At 41.5% G+C, this 23,072-nt stretch overlaps 1 protein-coding gene across 2 annotated transcripts in view; it reads left to right on the top strand.

The window, feature by feature from the left end:
- The first annotated feature begins 4,864 nt into the window (after positions 1-4,864).
- AMPD1 (adenosine monophosphate deaminase 1) overlaps positions 4,865-23,072 on the top strand; it is a 23,240-nt gene continuing 5,032 nt past the window's right edge. Inside the window, exons 1-9 of one of the 2 annotated variants that reach the window (XM_025377380.1) lie at positions 4,865-5,032; positions 6,965-6,976; positions 11,218-11,398; positions 13,051-13,216; positions 16,210-16,375; positions 20,417-20,636; positions 21,168-21,297; positions 22,347-22,541; positions 22,833-22,964. In XM_025377380.1, the coding sequence (XP_025233165.1) occupies positions 5,011-5,032; positions 6,965-6,976; positions 11,218-11,398; positions 13,051-13,216; positions 16,210-16,375; positions 20,417-20,636; positions 21,168-21,297; positions 22,347-22,541; positions 22,833-22,964 (1,224 nt within the window). In that variant the 5' untranslated portion in view covers positions 4,865-5,010. The remainder of the gene's footprint in view (positions 5,033-6,964; positions 6,977-11,217; positions 11,399-13,050; positions 13,217-16,209; positions 16,376-20,416; positions 20,637-21,167; positions 21,298-22,346; positions 22,542-22,832; positions 22,965-23,072) is intronic. The other variant, XM_025377383.1, reaches the window with a different exon arrangement.

Raw genomic sequence — 23,072 nt, 5'->3', positions numbered from 1 at the left:
AAGTTAGAACACTATCTAGCACTGTTTTTATTGCAGGGACCCCATAGTATGCCTCCCTCTCTCCTCTAACAGAACATAGTACACTGCTGAAGTACAGCTTGTTTTGTTTAAAGCAAATTGCTGAATTTCAGTTCCATTCCAGGGACAGGAAATAAAGTCAGTTTGTCTCACGGAAAAGGATGTGTCTTAAAATTTTGACTTCTTTATTTTTAGGCATGTAGGGGAAATTACTACTGACAGGAAAATGAGACTGAATGTAGTAAAGTACCATAAAATGCCTCATCATTCCACAGGTTTGGTTATGCTCCAAACCAAAACGCATTCCTTAAGTATAAAGGAATTGTTATACACCTCTAACAGGATGACAAAATCTATGGTTGCTGCTGGCAACTATGTTCCAGTTCTATTCCTAAACTGGAAGTTGTAATGAACTCAGAACTGCTCCCACTGAAGCAATGTAACAAAAAAAAATGGAGCTGGCAGTTTACCGACAGTCACCCTCAGCCCCACAGAACCCTTTGGTATGCTGTCTTCTCAACCACAACTTACTGTGGTCATTGAGGCATTGAAGGATGTGGGGTGATGAACAAGTTGGAAAGAGGTGGGAGCCCCAGCAAGTTTCACAGCAGGGAGGGAGACCTGCTATAGCAGAATGGAGGTAAAGGCTTTCTGGACAATAAGGAGCCAAGCACAGCAATCTGTGTACGGTTCATTCCTGTACAAGGTCATCTGCTTCCCGCAGATCCTCAGGTATCTCCAACTGAATGAACTACAAGAAATCTCTTATTTAAAAAGTACCTTTATAAAGTTGATATTTGGATCTTAGAATGATTTCCCCTAAAATAATGTAAACAATGGTTAAGTCCCTAGGTTAGCTCCAACTGATGTGGTCCATCACATAGCTGAAATATCTGCACACCAATCATTTCAAAAGACATAAAAAATAGATGGGGGGCTAGGGGAGGGAAAACATTAGGAGAACTACCTACTGTAGGTGATGGGTTGATGGGTGCAGCAAACCACCATGGCATGTGTATACCTATGTAACAAAACTGCACGTTCTGCACATGTATCCCAGAACTTGAAGTATAATTTTTAAAAAAGACATAGAAAACAATATTTTCGCTGAAAACTAAAACAAAAATAGAATTAAATGAGCCTAGTTTATCTTACATGCTTATGCCTGAAGAAACGCGTGCTTAATTAGAGAAAAAGAATGAGTAGATAGATTTTTCCCATTAGAGGGAATTTCTGGGCGTTTTTCTTGAAGGTTGCAGACGATGATACAACTGAGATTTTTATTTTTGTTTTGCTTTAAATTCAGAGTTTGTTTCCTGGTGATAGAAATAATACTTGTTCATGGTAGAAAATGTACATAAGCCAAAAGAATGGGGTAAAAATTATCATCATCACACTACCCAGAAAGAATAAGAGTGTAAACTACTCAAGCTGCTTTCAATGCTTAGAGTGATATGTAAATTAATACTTTTCTTTTTTTACAAAGACAAGATTATACCATATATACATTGTTGTAATATTATTTTCACTAATAACATTTTGTGAATGTTTTTCATGTTAATATATATTCATCTACATCATTATTTCATTGTGTGGCATTTTACTTTACGGTTATACCATGCTTTATTAAATCTTTTATTGTAGACATGTGGGTTTTTCCTGCCTTTTGACTATCATAAAGGTTTAGCTACAATAAACATTCTTGAACTACATTTTTGATTACTTACATGAAAATTTTCTTAAGAAAGTCATAAAAATAAAGGCACAGTGGATCACGCCTGTAATCCTAGCACTGTGGGAAGCCGAGCCAGGCAGATCGCTCGAGGTCAGGAGTTAGAGACAAGCCTGGACAACATGGTGAAACCCTGTCTCTACTAAAAATACAAAAATTAGCCAGGTGTGGTGGTGTGTACCTGTAATTCCAGCTACTCGGGAGGCTGAGGCAGGAAAAATCGCTTGAACCCAGGAGATGGAGGTTGCAGTGAGCCAAGAGCGCCCCACTGCACTCCAGACGAGGCGACAGAGCAGGACTCCATCTCAAAAAAAAAGAGTCACTGAATGTTTCCGAACTGAGAATATAATGATCAAGTGGTTTTTCAGAAGATTTAACCTGGTGGTATTATACAATATGGATTGGAGGCAAGGGAAATAATTAGGAATCTATTGCAATTATCCAACTTTGAGGTAACTAATGACTTATTGGGTAGAATTACATTGGCTTCTAATAACCAAAAAAAACTGACTAATCAGTGACTAAAACAAATTTATTTTTCTTTTCTTTTCTTTTTCTTTTTCTTTTTTTGAGACAGAGTCTTGCTCTGTCACCAGGCTGGAGTGCAGTGGTGTGATCTCAGCTCATTGCAACCTCCACCTCCCGAGTTAAAGCAATTCTCCTGCCTGAGCCTCCCGAGTAGCTGGGACTACAGGCCACCACACCCAGCTAATTTTTGTATTTTTAGTAGACACGGGGTTTCACCATGTTGGTCAGGATGGTCTCGATCTCTTGACCTCGTGATCTGCCTGCTTCGGCCTCCCAAAGTGCTGGGATTACAGGCATGAGCCACAGTGCCCGGCCATTTTTCTTATGTATCAAGAAGTCTGACTGGGCATGGTGTTGCATGCTTGCAGTCCCAGCTACTCAGGAGGCTCAGGCAGGAGGATCACTTGAGTCCAGGAGTTCTGGGCTATAGTAATCTATGCTGATCAAGTGTCCATACTAATTTCAGCATCAATAGGGTGACCTCCCAGGAGTTAGGGACCACCAAGTTGCCTAAGGAGTGAACCAGCCCAGGTCTGAAACAGAGCAGGTCAAAACTCCTGTGCTGATTAGTAGTAGGATCACTCCTGTGAATAACCACTACACCCTGGCCTGAGCAACATAGTGAGACCCTGTCTGTTAAGAAAACATTCTTTAATTAAACAAGAATTCTAAATATGGGAAGTCCTGGACTAATATGGTGGCTTTAGGATGGCATCAGGGACCCTAATTCTTTGTTTCTGTTCGGATACTCTTTATGTGGCTCTTGTCCTGCTCACCATTTGTGTTAAAACAATGGTTGGTTTGGAGCCCCCTATCTACATATTTCCTTTTTCAGGCAGGAAGAAGAGGAAGGGCAAACGGCAAAACATATGCCAGCTGAGCTGGTCCCTTTTAAAATAATTTTTGGAGACATCCCACCCAGCAATTCCGCTTACATCACGTTGGCCAGGCTGTGTCAAATGGCCACTTCTAGCCACAAAGGAATCTAGCAAATGTTGTTTTTTGGCTGAGCACATTAATGCTCAAATCAAATTTTTTTGTTTGTAAGAAAGGTAGGGAAAATGACCTTTGGGTAGGCAACAAGGGTATTTACACAATTGGAATGAGAAAATTGGAGGGTAACTTATATAAAGATAGGAATTACTGAAGGAGGAGCAGGTTCATGGAGGAAGATGCTTAGTTTGGATATATCAATTTGTGGATACTGTTGGGAAATCCAGTTGAAAATGTAACAAAAAGGAGTTGGAAAGAAATGAGCAAATATTTTGGTTCAGTAACACCTTTGTAATGTGTTCCAATATTGTTGATTGAGAGGTTGGCCATAAGGCTAAACATTAAAATATTATTAAGTTTTGCCAACAAAAAGGCTTGTCCCAATTTTCAAAAAGAAATAGTTAATAGTAAAAAGATCCTTTGGTTTATACCCATAATTCTGCTGCTAATCTGAAATGCCAAGCTGGTCTTCAATATAAGCTGTTGTAATTTAAAATTTCTGCTGAGTCTAGCAGCGTACTTTCTTTACCTAGAAGTAACCATCAAATATTTAGTCATAACTGGCCGGGCGCGGTGGCTCACGCCTGTAATCCCAGCACTTTGGGAGGCTGAGGCGGGCGGATCACGAGGTCAGGAGATCGAGACTATCCTGGCTAACACGGTGAAACCCCGTTTCTACTAAAAATACAAAAAACTAGCCGGGCATGGTGGCGGGCGCCTGTAGTCCCACCTACTCGGGAGGCTGAGGCAGGAGAATGGCGTGAACCCGGGAGGCGGAGCTTGCAGTGAGCCGAGATGGCACCACTGCACTTCAGCCTGGGCGACAGAGTGAGACTCTGTCTCAGGGGGGAAAAAAAGACTGTGTGTTATTGTGGAAAGAGCGTGAAATTTGGGTCCAGAGAGCCTTGGTTTTGCCATTTAGGATGAACAGAATGACTTTGAGCAAGATACCAGTCAGAGCCCCAGTTTTCTTATTTGGGAAACAGATATAAGGTATTACTTGCCTTACAGGATTGTAATTAGTATCAAATAATGTTTGCAAAGTGTTTTACATACAATAAAATGTTATACAAAGCAAAGCTATTGTTCCTGTTATAACAATAAGTAGAGAAGTGGTAACTGAACACTCCGGAGGACAGTTGAGTTTCTGTAAGACTTGAAGTAAATTTACCACTTAATTCATTAAACTGTCAACTGAATTTCTGCTAAGTCAGATATATTTCTAATAAAAACATGCATTCCTGCGCATGTGTGCGTGCGTGTGTGTGTGTCTGTTGAGAGCTTGGTGAATGTACCAGCATATTCACCAACCACAGAAAGCTGTTCGTGTGATGTGAAACCCTGAGGATCGTAGCTTCAGAAACCAAAAAGACTTCACTGTGTTTCACTAGGGTGGGAAATCACCATCAGTGGTCACATCGTGTACTACACTTGCCAAGGATCCAGTCTGTAGGAAGATTTAGAGAGTATTGAAATGCAGTTTTTGAACCATCACAGATAACTTCTAATCCCAAAGTAAAGACTGAAAGCTTCACCTGTTTTTCACTATCAAATGTCTCAAGCTATAAATAGGTCCAAAGCTCATCTCTCTCCACTTAGCAGAGAAGGGTCAAATTTCAGGGGGCAAAGCAAAATAATAAAATGAATGTCAGGATATTTTATAGTGTCAGTCAGTCACCCACGGTCTCCTCTCTCTTCTTTTCTACTGTGCTATCCTAGAATCAGGGATTTCAGCAACAATGCCTCTGTTCAAACTCGCAGGTAGGTGTACAAAGTATTTGGAGAGCTCAGGTTTTGTTTTGTTTTTTTCATATGCAACTGTTCCTTTAGCTACCATATCATCTTTGATCATTCTTTATTTGGGGTTCATGATAGCTTTAAAATACATTTCTGGAAAACACAAAATGTTTTCAAGGGTTTTTTGTTTGTTTTTAGTTTTGGTATGTGGGTAAGTTTCTAAAACTGTTATCATGTATGTTGCATCTTTGATGATCCCAGTAGAAAATTCTGTGAAATATTTAATAACTAGTCTGCTAGTCTAAACAAAACCTGTGCTGCCATAGCTTTGAGACAGTTCCTACATAATGACTCTAGCTATGGTATTAGCTGAAAATCATGTACATGACAAAAATAACCCAATGTGTGTATTCCGATAGTTCATGAGAATAGCTTTCTGTTGTCCAGGTTTGTACACAGAGTAATTTTAAAAATAATAATGTTATAATTTTAAATGATAAAAGCAATACATGTTTCACGTGAAATAGAAATTGTGCTGAAAAAATAAAAGTGATAAACATTCATTTTGAAAGTTGGGGAATTCAGTACAAATAATAATTTTATTTCTTATTTATTTTTTTGAGACACGGTGTCCCTCTGTTGCCCAGGCTGGAGTGCAGTGACACGATCATGAGTCACTGCAGCCCCAATCTTCTGGGATCTGGTGATCTTCCCACCTCAGCCTCCTGAGTAGCTGGGACTACAGGCATGTGCCACCATGCCCAGCTAGTTTTTGTATTTTTTGTAGAGACAAGGTTTCACTATGTTGCCCAGGCTGGTCTCAAACTCCTGGGCTCAAGCAATCTGCCCACCTCGGCCTCCCAAAGTGCTGGGACTACAAGTATTAGCCACTGCACCCAGCCAAAAGTAATACTTTTAAAACTCTGCACATCCATTATACAAAAATAGCCACTCTTAACATTTTAGTGTTTTTTCTTTTCAGTGTATCTTCTGTGCAAAATTAAATAATTTTTTTTAAAAAGACACTGTTATGATTATATTGCACATGTAATTTTATATCCTGCTTTTGGCAGGATAATGTTTTGGCTTAACTTTACAACTTATCCATTTACCATGGTATCCCAAACTTTTCCTAAAAAACATTTTAAAAGACTGCATATTCTATTTTCTTAACTAATTCCTTAGGTTCTTTATGGTTTTGGGGGGTTTGTTGTTGTTGTTGTTTGTTTGTTTGTTTTAGAGACGGAGTCTCGCTCTGTCACCCAGGCTGGAATGCAGTGGCGCCATCTCGGCTCACTGCAAGCTCCGCCTCCTGAGTTTACGCCATTCTCCTGTCTCAGCCTCCCGAGTAGCTGGGACTATAGATGCCCGCCACCATGCCTGGCTAATTTTTGTATTTTTAGTAGAGACACGGTTTCACCATGTTAACCAGGATGGTCTCGATCTCCTGACCTCGTGATCTGCCCGCCTTGGCCTCCCAAAGTGCTGGGATTACAGGCGTGAGCCACTGCGCCTGGCCTCTTTATGGATTTTTATAAGTATAAATGTGTTCTGACAACAATATTGACACCTAAAGCTTTTTCCATGTTTAAGGATGATTTTCATAGAATAGCTTCTCAAATGGTTGTTTGGTAGGTGTTACTAAATTGTTTACCAAATGAGCTGTCAACATCATATGAGCGTTCCCATTTTTCTTCATCAGATATTTTTTAAAATCATATTTTATAGAGAGTGCCTTTTAAAAATGTTAAGAGACATATTAGAAAAGAAAAGAAAATGAAGAGCTGTATAAAGACCATATTCCTAAGCTTTCTGATGCCAAGTGTAGACAAGCTGGAAGACTGAGCTGAAATAACAGCAATCTACATGCGTCTACCCCAGAGCAGTGATTAATAGCCACCGTGATTACAGAAAGTTGTTCACATATTTTATCTTGTTTTATTTTACTTCATACAGCTGAAGAGAAACGTGAGTATTGCATTACTTTTGCTGCCATTTGTCAGAGTATTAATTAAAGAAAATATACTGTTCCTTAATTCAGAAACATGGCTATTTTTCAGCAGTGTTTATTAAATAATAGCCTTGAAAGTCAACAGAGATTCGTAATGACCATAGCTATCCCATAGCATAGCAAATAAGCTCATGGCTTTTCTGGATTCTAGTGTGCGTATAAAGATAGATAGATAGATAGATAGATAGATAGATAGATAGATAGATTTTTTTTTTTAAAGAAAACCTCATGTGGCACTTTTATTTATTTATTTATTTAAAGATGGAGTCTTGCTCTATAGCCCACGATGGGGTGCAGAGGTGTGACCTTGGCTCATCGCAACCTTCACCTCCGGGGTTCAACTAATTATCTTGCCTCAGCCTCTCGAGTAGCTGAGATTACAGGTGCCCACCACCACACCTAGCTAATTTTTGTATTTTGAGTAGAGACGAGGTGTTGCTATGTTGGCCAGGATGGTCTCGAACTCCTGTCCTCGAGTGATCCACCCACCTCAGCCTCCCAAAGTGCTATGATTACAGGCATGAGTCACCGTGCCTGGCTTTAAAAACCTATTTTAGATAAAACCGTAACTTTAGTTGTCTATTCCCCTCAATCTCAAATTAGACTTGTCCTTTTGCTGACTGATAGTAGGTTTGCCTCTGAATTCCTTTGGGAGATGAGATGTGGCAGATGAAAGGCCTACAACCTTGTCTTTCCTACACATTAATAAAGCACTGCTGAGAAACAAGCATGTTTTTCTGGACCTGTTGGGTTAAGAAGCAAGCATGATATTCCTCTTCTCAAGAGTCTTACGCTTCCGGTGTTAATAATAGTAATCTCCAACTTCTGGACGGTACTGCATAATTTTAAAGTATTTTTTGTGTAATCTTCATAACAATTCTCTGAAATTGACATTATTATTATTAACATTCCCCTTTATGATGATGAACACTGAGGCTCCCAGTTATTATGTGGTTTGCCCAAGGCCATCCAGCTGTCCTACACACATTTTCTTTTTTTATTTTTATTTTTCTTGAGACAGTCTTGCTCTGTCGCCCAGGCTGGAGTGTAGCAGCATAATCTCGGCTCACTGCAACCTCCACCTCCCAGGTTCAAGCAATTCTCCTGCCTCAGCCTCCTGGGTAACTGGGATTACAGGCACGTGCCACCACCCCCAGCTAATTTGGTATTTTTAGTAGAGACAGGGTTTCACCATGTTGGTCAAGCTGGTCTCAAACTTCCGACCTCAGGTGATCTGCCCACTCAGCCCCCCAAAGTGGTGGGATTAGAGGCGTGAGCCACTGCGCCTGGCCTATCTACTTATCTTTTGAAATATAAGTTTCATTTTTTCCTTTCCATAATCACCACCATTCCCTGAAATATGTTTCATTTGTTTGTTTGCACTCTCTTGCCCATGCTGGAGTGCAATGGTGCGAACATGGCTCACTGCAGCCTCAACCTTCTGGGCTCAAATGATCCTCCCACCTCAGTCTCCTGAGTAGCTGGGACTTCATGCATATGCCACCATGCTTGGCTAATTTTTGGAAAAAAAAAAAAATTGTGCAGATGAGGTTCTCACTATGTTGCCCAGGCTCCAAAGTCTCAAACTCCTGGCCTCAAACAATCCTCCCACCTTAGCCTCTCAAAGGGCTGGGATTACTGGTGTGAGTCACCATGCCAGGCCCACTCCCCAAGGTATTTTTGAAAAGCAGAGCTCTTGAATTAGAGTCAAATTTCAGCTGTGGTTACATGAAGTCAAAACAAGTGGTTGATTCAGTGGAAGGAAATATCAACCATATAATTTTTGGTCATCACGTAAGCTACTTCTCAAGAGTAGAGTTTCTACTTTTCAACTGTCTATAGTGGCTTAGAGAGATACAATCTTAGTAAAAACAATACTGTTTTAAAATAGGAAACAAATAGAAATGTGCAGTCCCAGACAATGAATGCTTGTTCTGGAAAAGCCAGATATCAAGCAAGTAGGATTTGGTTTCTGGGCATCCATTTCCATACTGTCCTTCCTGAGGCCTCCAGCACTATTGCTGCAGACCCAGCATGACTGACCAGTTGCATCATCCTCATTCTCATCTTCATAACCAACTGTCCTATTTCTATTTACCCTTCATGGTGCATGCAGCCTCTTCCAACTTCTGCTTGCCACTCTCCCTTGAGATGCATGTGCTTGCTCGTGATGCTTAGGAAGAAGTGACATTATTTCTGGGGATCAGTTGGCAGTAGGGTGTGGAGGCATTCTCAGGCCATCGAATGCATTTACTTGGTGTTCCATTTGTTCCTTCATGGATCATGGTGCTTGCCAAAGGACTACTGATAGCATCCAAGGATGCATTTCAGTTTCAGGTGTTTGAGTTTAACAAGGCAAATAGATGCATGAAGTTTGGCCAACATAGTGGGCTTCTCTGTTAACTTTGCTGTAACAAACCAGGTTTTAAAAACTGGCTGACCTGACTTATTGTTGGGGAAGTTATGAATCAATTCCTATCATCACCAATGTACATTACATCACATACTAAGTCATATCATTTATCATCTCATTCATAGTCCAAAGCTAACCCCACACACCAAATGTCTGTTTGAACAATGCTACACATTACCTCTTTCAATTTAATCTGGTGCTTTACTTGTCTTAAGGCATTTCCACATACACTATCTCACTTCGTGTCGCAACAGCCTTGCCGGCGAGGTTGGGTAGGTATTAGTATTCCCACTTTACAGATAAAGAAATGGAAATAGAGGAAGATGTAGGAGGTGTTAAGTGCAGAGCAGGGAGCTTGAACACATGACATCTACTTAATTTAGAATAGAAAATATGGACTTTTGCAGGTCTGTATAGACATTCATGGGTGGGGGCATCTTTCTCTCTGCATACAGTTTGCTCTGTCATCCTGTGGGGAATGTTTCTGTCTTCTACTGTTGCTCCAAATAGCTAGCTATTTGCCATTGTCATTATTGCTACCAGCTATTTGCTGGAAATACTAGGAAAAGTATTAGAGGTAATGATTATTCAGACAGGAAACACTGAGGATCTGGAGAACACAGTGGAACTTAACAGAAAGGCAGATACTTGATGGCCATCACCATCCTATATGATGACACTGGTTTTCTTTTCTTTTCTTTTTTCAGACAGAGTTTTGCTCTGTCACCCAGGCTGGAGTGCAGAGGTGCAGTCTCGACTCACTGCAACCTCTGCCTCCTGGGTTCAAGTGATTCTCCTGCCTCAGCCTCCTGAGTAGCTGGGATTACAGGTGTGCACTACCATGCATAACTAATTTTCGTATTTTTAGTAGAGACAGGGTTTCACATGTTGGCCAGGCTGGTCTTCAACTCCTGACATCAAGGGATCCACCCTCCTCGGCCTCCCAAAGTGCTGGGATTACAGGGATGAGCCACCGTGCCCAGAGACACTGGTTTTCTTACATCCTGAGGGTCTTGGGGTTATTCGTTGCCAAACTAAGAAGCATCCTCTCCCCCCATTTTAAGAATGGGAAAATTAGGGTATATACAAGTAAACTTGGCCTTCCAAGGGTCATTCACTACTGAGGCCCATGTCCACAAGAAATGGGACTTCCAGTACCAGGTAGTAAATGTCAGTGGTCCCCTCGCTGCATACAGCAGCATATCACAAAGTTGTCTGGATTTGAAGAAAACAAGGTTTGATGTGTGAGAGAAACACAGTATCTGTCTTAAGTAGAAGAAAGGCCCTAAAGTACACATTTATTTCTCAGAACTACTTAGATCACTGGAATCACTGGTTCTCCTTAGCAAGAGAAACTCCAAGGACCAATAATCCTATCCACATCTTTAAAACCATCGGAAAAACTCCACCAACCTAATGGGAAGAACTGTGCTGCATGGTTCAAACTATGAAATCAAACTTAGCCTTGCCAGAAACAGGTGATCTTACATGAGGTGCTGGTCCTACAAGAGCCCAGTCTCATCTTTAGGACCATCTTTAGGACTATTCTGATATGTGCTATGAGAATCTGACCCATGTTTCTGAGAGCATATTTTCAAGGTACCCACACAGAAACCCACTAAAAGGAGAACAGGCACTGAGCTCTGCGGTGTTTCAGGGACCCTGTTTGGAAAGCAGGGGAGCCATGCACGCAGCACAGCCCCTGTCTCATGCCTTACACATAGCAGAAACTCTCAGATGACTTTTGAAAAGGGGCTTGAACACTAATGTGAAAACCTCTTTTAGAAATTGATGATGCAACGCGCAGCTTTGCTGAAAAAGTGTTTGCCACTGAAGTCAAAGATGAAGGAGGTCGTCAGGAGATTTCCCCCTTTGATGTGGATGAGATCTGTCCAATTTCTCATCGTGAGATGCAAGCACACATATTCCATCTGGAGACTCTGTCCACCTCCATAGAAGCCAGGAGGTAAGTGGTGTAAGCGGAATGCTTAGCATATTGGCACCTAAGGAGGGGTATCTGCCAGGGAAGATATGGTTTAATTTATTCAAATGATGTTCAATTCAGAGGAAGAACTCTGCCAGAGTTAGAAATTCCTAAGGCTGGGCACAGTGGCTCACAAGTGTAATTCCAGCACTTTGGGAGGCTGAGGTGGGTGAATGACTTGAGGACAGGAGTTTGAGACCAGCCAGGTCAATATGGTGAAACCCTGTCTCTACTAAAAATACAAAAATTAGCCAGGCACGGTGGTGCACACCTGTAGTCCCAGCTACCTGGGAGGTTGAGGCAGGAGAATCACTTGAACCTGGGAGGCGGAGGTTGCAGTAAGCCAAGATCGCCCCACTGCACTCCAGCCTGGGTGACAGAGCGAGACTCTGTCTCAAAAAAAAAAAAAAAAAAAATCCTTTTCCCCCCACACTGGATATGCTAGAGTGAGTAGAGAGAGAAGCCAATGACGAAAAAAGAAGAAAGCAGTGGGCCTCCTATCTCGTTCACATCTCCCTTGATTGAAGCCTCCCTATCCATCTAAGCAAGAGGACTTCGAGATACCATAGAATTATTTCAAACCAAAGTGGGCAAATGGCTGCTGTGAACATATTCAATTTACACACAACGGTTATATAAACTGGGACACAAGAGCCTCCATCTTCAGACTCTGTCCCTAGCCAACCTTAGTGTTATGCTCCCTGGCGTGAATCCTGCCTTCCAGTTAGTCTGACCACCTCCTGGCCTTAGGAATACTGCTCTCTACTTCTGCCCTCATGCCCTGCCCATCCTATGTCTGTGATGCATACTTGCTGCCTCCCCCAAGCAGTCTTTGAAAATCCCTCTCCACCAAATCTATTTTCCTTTATTTGAACCACTCTAGGATTCACTACCGGCCACACTTTAGTCCTCAAACCTCAAACCTATACTAACCACTTTGTTGGAATCCTCTCCTTAAGTCCTCTCCCGATCCCACCAGCTTCATGGGGAAAAGACTATTCTGCTGTCTTTCTCTTGGTTTTACATCTTTAAGGAAAGAAGAGCAATCCGCCTCCTTTGGTGTCCCCCATAGGACTTAACACAGGACTTGGGTCAAAGCAATAAACTTGGGTCAAACTCAACAAATACTTGTTGATTTGAGAAAATAATATTAAATACCTTGTAAGTTCCAGGTACTCTGCTAGGCATTTTGTACACATTAAATCTCATAGAAATCCTATAAGGTATTCATTTTTGCACCATTTTTTTAGGTGGGTCAATGGGAGCTCCTTTATCCATGTTTAAGGAACATGAATAAAATGATACAGGTAGTAACTGATATAACCTGTGTTTTCTGTAGTACCTAAACTGCCTGTTCAGCTGGGAGTGGATTGCCTGGGAAGAAGGGTGTCATGGTGAAGGTCTTCTAGGATTGCTAAGGCTCTTCTAAGGTAGACCAGGGACAGGGGCACACTGTCATGTGTCTTCAGTGATTTCTCCTCCCACTATGCTTGGATCCTGTTTCTGATACCCAACCACATTTTAAATTTTACTTTTTGTCCTCAGAATAAAATCGTATAGAGAAACATCTATCTGTCACAGTGAAATGCCTGATGAAGACAAAATTAACTCTTACTTTTAAATTTCGAACCCAGAAAAAAGCGTTTCCAAGGACGGAAGACTGTTAATTTGTCCATTCCACTAAGTGAAACATCTTCCACCAAACTGTCCCACATTGATGAATACATTTCCTCATCTCCAACCTACCAGAACGTGCCTGATTTTCAGAGAGTGCAGATCACTGGTGACTATGCCTCTGGGGTGAGTTGGTCCTTGCCACTCAGACTTAGCAACCAGGAAGCCATTCAGCTTGACAGTTCTAGTGCCTTACCTTCTTCTCCTTCCTGTTGAGAGGGTGTTAGCTCACCTGTACTTTGTTACACTTCATTATTGCATTTCACTACTAATATGGTATGTCTTATATTTCTGTTGTTTTTATCATCCCACATAATGTATCCTCTGTCTCATTTGCTTGCACATGGAGAATATGGAGTAGAATGCAGTGTGTATGTTACAGAATACAATGGACAGATTTTGGCAAAAAGGATCAAAGAGAGCAGTAGAGTGGTCAAATCTCACTGATGTTATCATAAATCAGAAAAGGGAGCCTCTGGGGAGGCACGGAGACTCAGGGGAAAAGAAAGACCCCAGCAGACCTAGGATAGTGAGAAGGGTTGCAGATAGCATAAACCAACCAAAGAAAACAGATCCAGAGAAAGAGAGAGGGAAGAGAAAAAAGAAGGAATCAGAGAAAAGAAGGAAGACGAGAGAGGGTTTAGAGAATCCTAATGAGGCTATTGTGTTTTGAGGAGCTGAACTCTCCAATTTCATTGCAGATGGTTACATAGTAGATCATTACTTGGAACAGAGTCTAGTATGCCACAGGGATAGTAAAGTCATGTCACAAGCAACTTGACCTGCTTGTCTCATCCAGAACAGTTGGTCAATTAATAAATCTCTGCCACGGGGACTTGCAGAATCAGCATCATATTGGTGAAACTGCTGTGCGGCCATCAGTCGATGCTCCAAATATAGTTTTAATGACTAGTGCTGGGTCCCCTTCTCATGTAACTGACCCACTTAGGGTCAGTCCTAAGATACTTAAAAGTAACAGAGCAATTAAATGCACCTCATTCTTGCTTACTCATTTTCTGTATAACATGGGTGCTCTCTAAATGTCAGGAGGTTTAGGCACTAAATAACTAAAAAGAAATGCCTAATAGAGATGAGTACAGGGGAAACACAGTTTGGAGGACTCCAGAATTCAAAATAACGTAAAAATTTGAAGATAAATGTCATACCTGCATGCTTGAAAGAAATGAAAACAACAGGCTGGGCACGGTGGCTCACGCCTGTAATCCCAGCACTTTGGGAGGCCGAGACGGGGGGATCACGAGGTCAGGAGATCAAGACCATCCTGGCTAACACGGTGAAACCCCGTCTCTACTAAAAAAATACAAAAAACTAGGCAGGCGCCTATAGTCCCAGCTACTCTGGAGGCTGAGGCAGCGTAAACCCGGGAGGCGGAGCTTGCAGTGAGCTGAGATCTGGCCACTGCACTCCAGCCCGGGCGACAGAGCGAGTCTCTGTCTCAAAAAAAAAAAAAAAAAGAAATGAAAACAACAACAAAAACAAAGAAGTTAGGAGGACGAACAAAATGTACAGAAGTCAAGGAGTAGCTTCCCCTCCTGTGAAAGCTGGAAGGCACCTGAAACCTTGACCTGGAGACTGGGAAAAACGAAGTATGTTGCTGTACCTGTTGGCTGAATGTGGGCTGCTGAGCAACACTCTACGCTCTACCTGATTGTAGTCTGTACCCAAATTAGTCTTCACCCTTGTAATTTAAACAGAGAGGCAAAGGGGAAACCAGGGCTCAGTTCCCAAGATCATTAATTCCTGCTAAACACTTGATTCAATTTAATCAGTCTTTGTTGAGCATCTATTCTGTGCTAGGCGTTGTGTGCTGAGAACATGAAGGTGAATAAGACCCAGCTCTCGTTCTTGAGGACCTGACAGACTAGTGGCCTATTAGGTGGCAATGAGCTACACATGCCATTGGAAGCATGGAAGCAGACCCCCAGACCTGGCACCTGTGCCAGACTCTTTTGGCCAAGGTCAGCAGGTCTTTAAAATAGTTGAACTAATTCAGGATCAATATCTGGACCTTAAACTATTGGGGACAAGCATATGTTAGTCCCAGAGTAAAAGTCTTTGGGTTTTGATAATGAACATTCAGTGATTTCAAGTTATAACTACTTGGGCACGCCTGCCTGGCCCAGTCAGGAGTTGGGAATGGGGACAGGGGAAATTTCCCGCAGCTCTAATGAGGCTTTCCCCTAGAATCTCTCCATTTTTACCCAGAAATAAAATCATCTAAAAGACTAACTTCTCACACAATGATGTTGTGATCATCATAGCTGAAGAAGGCAGTGCATGGGTTTGAGAGATTTGTGACCCCTTATTCATCCCAAAATATTTCCCTCACTGACCAAGTGGTTTGAATTCTCACAATTTGAGTCACATAGTCTTTCAGTTGAGGTATTGTCTTTGTTTTGTTTTGTCTTTTTGAGACGGAGTCTCGCTCTGTTGCCAGGCTGGAATGCAGTGGCGCAATCTCGGCTCACTGCAACCTCCACCTCCCAGGTTCAGGCGATTCTCCTGCCTCAGCCTGCCGAGTAGCTGGGCCTAAAGGTGCGAGCCACCACGCCCGGCTAATTTTTGTATTTTTAGGAGAGACGGGGTTTCACCATGTTGGCCAGGCTGGTCTTGATCTCTTGACCTTGTGATCCACCCACCTTGGCCTCCCAAAGTGCTGGGATTACAGGCGTGAGCCACCACGCCCGGCCTGAGGTATTGTCTTGTACTTAAAATATTCACACGCACTTGGAAGGAAGAAAGTATATACCATGTTAGAATGGATTCTTTTAATCTTATTTGCTAGATAATCCCTGCTATGTAACAAAAACCAAAAACAAATACAGGACTATAAGGGAAAGACTCGTAGGACAGGTAAGTTTGGTACAGACGAAAAAGCTAGAAAAGCTTCAGGACCTGCTCTGGGAGGGAGATTTTGGTCCCAAGTCAATGAAGAAGCAGCAAGGTGAGTGGTGAGGCTCAGAATGGGCTGCGATACACAGGAGAGCTGGGAGGTGCCAAGGATAAGCTTTACTAACTTCTCAGTTTTTCATGGGATAATTCTGATATGCTGAGTTTTTTTTGTTTGTTTTGTTTTTTTTTGTTTTTTTTTTTTGCAGGTTACAGTTGAAGATTTTGAAATTGTTTGCAAAGGTCTGTATCAGGCACTATGCATACGTGAGAAATACATGCAGAAGTCATTTCAGAGGTTCCCTAAAACCCCTTCCAAATACTTACGCAACATTGATGGTGAGGCTTGGATAGCAAATGAGAGCTTCTATCCAGGTAACAATTCTCTTACATAATGTATGAAACATGTCTTTTATTTAAACTATTAAATATTAAATTTAAAATATGCCCCTAGATTATAAGTAATCTAGTCTAAAAATACCATAGTAATAGTCATCTTTGGCCCCATTTCCTCATGTGTCCAATCACTTGATTCAGTCTGCACAACATCTTTCTGAAATTTTTCTCTTCACCATTCCCTAAACTGTCATTCAGGCTTAGCCTTCTCCTTGTCCAGATAATTACAAGAGCTTCCTAACTACTCTCCTAAATTTCAGTCTCACTCTTTTTTGGTTCATCTTTACTTTGGTGCTAATTTTTAAAACATAGATCTGAGCACATCCTTCTCCTTTAGCTGCTCCTTGCTACCTACAAAGCAAAGTCCAGTCTTTAGCCTGGCATTTGAGGCCCACATCCTCTCGCCCTCTAACTACATTTTATTTGTTTGTTTGTTTGTTTTCCGAGACAAGGTCTTATTCTGTTGCCCAGGCTGGAGTGCAGCGTCATCCTCTTGGCTCACTGCAACTTCCACCTCCTGGGTTCAAGCGATTCTCCTGCCTCAGCCCCCTGGGTAGCTGGGATTACTGGCGTGTGCCACCATGCCTGTCTAATTTTTGTATTTTTTGTAGAGATGGGGTTTTGCCATGTTGGCCAGGCTGGTCTCAAACTCCTGGCCTCAAGTGATCTGCCTGCCTCAACCTCCCAAAGTGCTGGGATTACAGGCATGAGGCACCACACCTGGCCTGTTTATTTTTGAACTTGCACACTCAACCTATTTCTTTTCTTTCTTTCTTTTTTTTTTTTTTTTTGAGACGGAGTCTAGCTCTGTCGCCTAGGCTGGAGTACAGTGGCACGGTCTCAGCTCACTGCAAGCTCCGCCTCCTGGGTTCACGCCATTCTCCTGCCTCAGCCTCCCGAGTAGCTGGGACTACAGGCGCCGGCCACCACGCCTGGCTAATTTTTTGTACTTTCAGTAGAGATGGAGTTTCACCGTGTTAGCCAGGATGGTCTCGATCTCCTGACCTCGTGATCCACCCGCCTCGGCCTCCCAAAGTGTTGGGATTACAGGCGTGAGCCACCATGCCTGGCCCACTCAAGCTATTTCTGAACTTACTTTCTCTGCTCCATCTTTATACTCTTGGTTCCGGTTGGAAATAGTTCTCGTTCCCTGCATAGTTCAACACTTTCCTGCTCCTGGATTGCTGCTCTGCTTCCCTGTGCCCAGACTGTCCTTCCTCTCACTTACTCACCACTTGTCCAAGTCTCTAGAGCCAACCCAATCTTTCAAGAGGCAGCCTAAATACTATCATTTCTTGCCTTCTGGATAGATGTAAACTACATGTTCTGACTTTCTATAGCACTTTATTTACTTATCTCAGTTTTTACTTTCTGCCTTGTAGAAAGTTAAGTACATATTTTTCAACAATAAGATTTTAATAATTTTACAGATTTCTATTGTATAACTGGAACATAATTGACTTAATTCCTATTTTTAAGCAATTTAAATTTCTGACTTTTTAAAACTTGTTTCTAAAAAGGGTACAATAAGCATCTTTATATACACATCTTCCTGTAATTGTCTCATAATTTTAGGATTACACTCCTAGAACTAAAATTTCTGGGGAGGCAAATACTTAAGATTTTTGAGGCCAGGTGCGGTGGCTCACGCCTGTAATCCCAGTACTTTGGGAGGCCAAGGCAGGCGGATCACGAGGTCAGGAGATCGAGACCATCCTGGCTAACACGGTGAAACCCCGTGTCTACTAAAAATACAAAAAATTAGCTGGGCATGGTGGCGGGCGCCTGTAGTCCCAGCTACTTGGGAGGCTGAGGCAGGAGAATGGCATGAACCTGGGAGGAGGAGCTTGCAGTGAGCCGAGATGGCGTCACTGCACTCCAGCCTGGGTGACAGAGCGAGACTCCATCTCAAAAAAAAAAAAAAAAAGATTTTTGAACTTCCAAATTGTAATATTATTAAAGATTGCCAGTTCCACAACTTCCTGTCTGTAATTCCTTTTAATATTAAAATTGTATTAAACATGTCTCCAGTTTGGTAACTCATAACAGTGGTTTACCCATCCTCTATAATATTGACATTTAGTTTGTCTTGTCTTTATTTCCCCTAAGTTATGCTTTAATAATAATTATATCATTAATAGTGAGCTATTAATCCTTAAGTATAAGGATTTCAAAATTAATATTTGATGTAGCAACATGCTGTTTCACTTCTCTTAGGTTCCTTTTCTCCCAGTTTTGAATAGGAAATGCGCAGACTGTTTTGTTTTGTTTTTTTCTATGCTATTTTTCTCACTTTGGCTGCTGGAGGCATCACTTGCAAACAGGAGACTTTCCGATGCCTTCCTTGGGCACAGCAGTGAAGAGGCATAAATGACCATACTTGTTGAAAGTAAAAGGATGCATTCTTAAAGGCTCTGACAGTGTGAAATGTGTTCATGGCTTCCTTAGGCTGAAACCGCTAGCAGTGGAAAGAAGGGAACACATCCACTTAATCTCTTCTCAATTCCTTTAGTAGAAATTGTATGTGCTTTAAAAGGTGGGAAAAATAATTCTCATAAGAATTATTACTCTTACAATAATTATTTTATATCTCTTTTTTACGTTAAAACCACTTTAGGTGGAGCACAGAGGATTCTTAGGAGAGTGAAACTATTCTGTATGATACTATAAGGGTGGATATATGTCATGATACATTTGCCAAAACCCATAGGCTTTGAGTGAACCCTAATGTGCACTATGGACTTTGGGTGATTATAAGGTGTTAATGTAGATTCATGTGTTGTAACAAATGGACCCTCTGATGCAGGATGCCTAGAGTGGAGACTGGCTGTGCGTGTGTGGGTGCAAGGGCTGTGGGGAAACTGCATTTTCTTTTTTTTCTTTCTTTCTTTCTTTTTTTTTTGAGATGGAGTCTCACTCTGTCACCCAGGCTGGAGTGCAGTGGCACAAACTCACTCACTGCAACCTCCACCTCCTAGGTTCAAGAGATTCTCCTACCTCAGCCTCCTGAGTAGCTGGGACTACAGGTGTACAACACCACACCCAGCTAACTTTTGTATTTTTTAGTGGAGATGAGGTTTCACCATGTTGGTCAGGCTGATTTTGAACTCCTGACCTCAAACGACCCACCCACCTTGGCCTCCCAAAGTGCTGGGATTACAGGCATGAGCCACTGTGCCCAGTCTGGAAACAGCATTTTCTACTTAATTTTACTGTGAACCCAAAACTGATCTTTAAAAGCCTATTTCAGAAAACACTCTAAATTAAGCCTAATAAAAAAGATTGGCTTAAATAAGCTAAACTCTATTTTTTTTAACTGTAGTTTGACTTTTATTCTTATCTCATTATCTAAGACCTAATAATATGCTCTAAACAGAAAGCCTTTGATGACCAACTTCAGTAAATAATGAAGATTGTTTGTAAGTAGTATATGGATTACTTTATGTAAACAGTTCTTCCAAATAAATTGAAAAATCATTCTTACACTAGATAACATATTGTTTTATTTTTCTTTTTTTGAGATAGGGTCTCCCTCTGTCACCCAGGCTGGAGTGCAGTGGTGTGATCTCAGCTCACTGCAACGTATGCCTCCCGGGTTCAAGTGATTCTCCTTGAACTCTCTACTCCTAGCCTCCTGAGTAGCTGAGATAACAGGTGTGCACCACCACAGCCCGGCTAATTTGTGTATTTATAGTAGAGACGGGGTTTCACCGTACTGGTCAGGCTGGTCTCAAACTCCTGACCTCAGGTGATCCACCCGCCTCGGCCTCCCAAAGTGCTGGGATTACAGGCACAAGCCACCACACCTGGCCAACATATTATTTTTATAGTTGTTTTATGCTATGAAGTCACCTTTGAAAAATAATGCAAAAATAAAGGTTAGCTTAATTCCAGATAATTACAACTTAAGTACTGGATTCCAAGCTAAAGAGATGTTGTAGTATTTCAGATTTTGGTTATTTTTTTATGTGGTCGTTCATCCTATGTGCTAATATATTACTCTGTGCTTGATTGAAAAAGTCTTTACTCCTCCTGTGAAGAAGGGAGAGGACCCTTTCCGAACAGACAACCTTCCTGAAAACATGGGCTATCACCTCAAAATGAAGGACGGTGTAGTTTACGTCTATCCTAACGAAGCAGCAGCCAGCAAAGATCAGCCTAAGCCACTTCCTTATCCAAATCTGGACACCTTCTTAGATGATATGAATTTTTTACTTGCTTTAATTGCTCAAGGACCTGTGTAAGTGTTTAGCGAGACCTAAACAACTAGTACTACGACTACTGATAGTAAGACTAAGTGTTTACTAAATGCTTACTATGTTCAAACACTATATTAAACCCTTCATGCACATTGTTCCTTTTATTCCTTACACTTGCTCTGTGAGGTGGTTACTTTCATAATTCCAGTTTTATGAGCTAAGACTTTGATGAGTTAAGTAACTTGCCAAAAGTGACACAGCTGGCTGAGCCAGGATTTGCGCTTGAATCTGCTGACCCCAATGCCAGGGCCTTTAACTTTGAACAACACTCTCTCCACGGAGTTTTAAGATATCTTTCCAAGTTCTCCCTCATTATTGTGTCCAACATTGTTGAAAAGATTAAGCCTTTGGAGCCCACTACTTCTCAATGAGATTAACTGAAGAGTAAACTGAAAGGTTTGTTCCAATAATTATTTCCTAGGAATGATAAAGGTCCTGATAGTTTTGAAATTGTGACTGTTTTCCTTGAATGTCTGAAACTTTTTGGAGTTATCTAATTTTATTTTTCACAGTAAGACCTATACCCACCGGCGTCTGAAGTTCCTCTCCTCCAAGTTCCAGGTCCATCAGATGCTCAACGAGATGGATGAGTTAAAAGAGCTGAAAAACAACCCCCACCGAGATTTTTATAACTGCAGGAAGGTAAACATTTTAGTTGCTCCGAGGTAATTCCTGGGCAAAAGCAATTCAATTATTTATTGAGAAGCGCAAGAAAACAGTGTGTTTCTGATTAATCTAAGATTTCTACAGGTTTGGTGGATTTTAGTAAAAGCAGATAACAGATTATGTCTAATGGGTTAGAGTTAAGTGCCATTTCTACTGTTTTCCCCACAGAAAGGTTTGCCACATTTTTGGCATAAAAAATTATAGTTATCATCAACAACAAAAATAACAACAACAACAAAAAAATCAAAAATGACCATTCTAGCATTTGAAAGATCTTCCCTCTAGTCCTTTTTCTTTGAGTTCCTGACTGTAAGACCTTGGAGGAAGTGACAACATATTTTCATTTCAGTCCTCATTTGTCAAATTGGGAACTACATCTGCACAGTCCAGTTCACATGAGGATTGTGAATATCAAATGAGCTAGCCTAGAGATTGTGAAACCCAATCAACTAGAAACACTTCCAAGATGTATTCTGACCATTAACATGATTACAAGGAAGTGGGAATAGGAAATATATTAGCAGAGATTCAGGCCCAAATCCTGGCTCAGCTGCCTATACAACTTTGGACTAATTACTTAATCTGCTGAAATTTCAGTGTATAAAATTTAGTTATAAGAATATCTACCTCATAAAAGCCATCACCGTGTCATGGCTTCATAATTTCAATCCTTTATCCTTAGAGGCTGAAAGTTATGGTAGTGACTTCACTTCCAGCTGTGTTTCAGGAGTGAAGAATGGTCCTGAAGAATGTGTGGATCAGACGTAGGAAGTAAATTGGATGTACAGATACACGGAAGAAGCAAGCATTATTATTGCATCTAGCCGAACCTTCCACATCCTCACATGGGCACATCACAGTTGTAACGAGTTTTTTATTGCTGGACCACCTCCACCAACTGTCAGCTCACATCCTCATTATTTACTTTGTCCCAACACAGTGGGATTTGCAGCACCATATCCTCTAAACAGAGTATCATAACTAAGGCTGATTGATGTTTTTTCTTTCTTTGAATGTACATACAGGTGGACACTCATATCCATGCAGCCGCTTGCATGAACCAGAAACATCTGCTGCGTTTTATTAAGAAATCTTACCAAACTGATGCTGACAGAGTGGTCCATAGCACCAAAGAGAAGAATCTGACCCTAAAGGAACTTTTTGTGAAATTAAACATGCATCCTTATGACCTGACTGTTGATTCTCTGGATGTTCATGCTGTAGGTTGAAATGCCAATGTCAGTTTCACTCTAATACTCAGAACTTCACGTGTCTTTCTCCTACAAGCCCTCCCTTCTCAGAGCTCTTTTAACTGTCTTGGCTTGCCATGATGCCTGAAAGTACCACAGACAATTTTGAAGTTTGCTCATTGTCACCTGTCCCAAATTCCATTCTTGGAGCCCAATGCCCTCCCCCACTACCAGACCCCAGTTCTGCTTGACTATTTCCTAGCTCTCTGTGTCCAGACCGCTCTGGTAATAATACATTTCTGCAATTTTTTCCTGATTCAGGGACGCCAGACCTTCCAGCGTTTTGATAAGTTCAATGACAAATATAATCCTGTAGGAGCAAGTGAGCTACGGGACCTCTACTTGAAGACAGACAATTACATTAATGGAGAATATTTTGCCACTATCATCAAGGTGAGGAGGAACCAATCAGATCTATGGTACCTGGCACCGTTGTTGAAGAAAGGGAAGAAGGAAGGAAGGAAGGAAGGAAGGAAGGAAGGAAGGAAGGAAGGAAGGAAG

Source organism: Theropithecus gelada, chromosome 1 (genome assembly GCF_003255815.1).
Source record: "Theropithecus gelada isolate Dixy chromosome 1, Tgel_1.0, whole genome shotgun sequence".
Lineage (NCBI taxonomy): Eukaryota > Metazoa > Chordata > Mammalia > Primates > Cercopithecidae > Theropithecus > Theropithecus gelada.
This window is presented reverse-complemented; position numbering and strand designations above follow the sequence as displayed.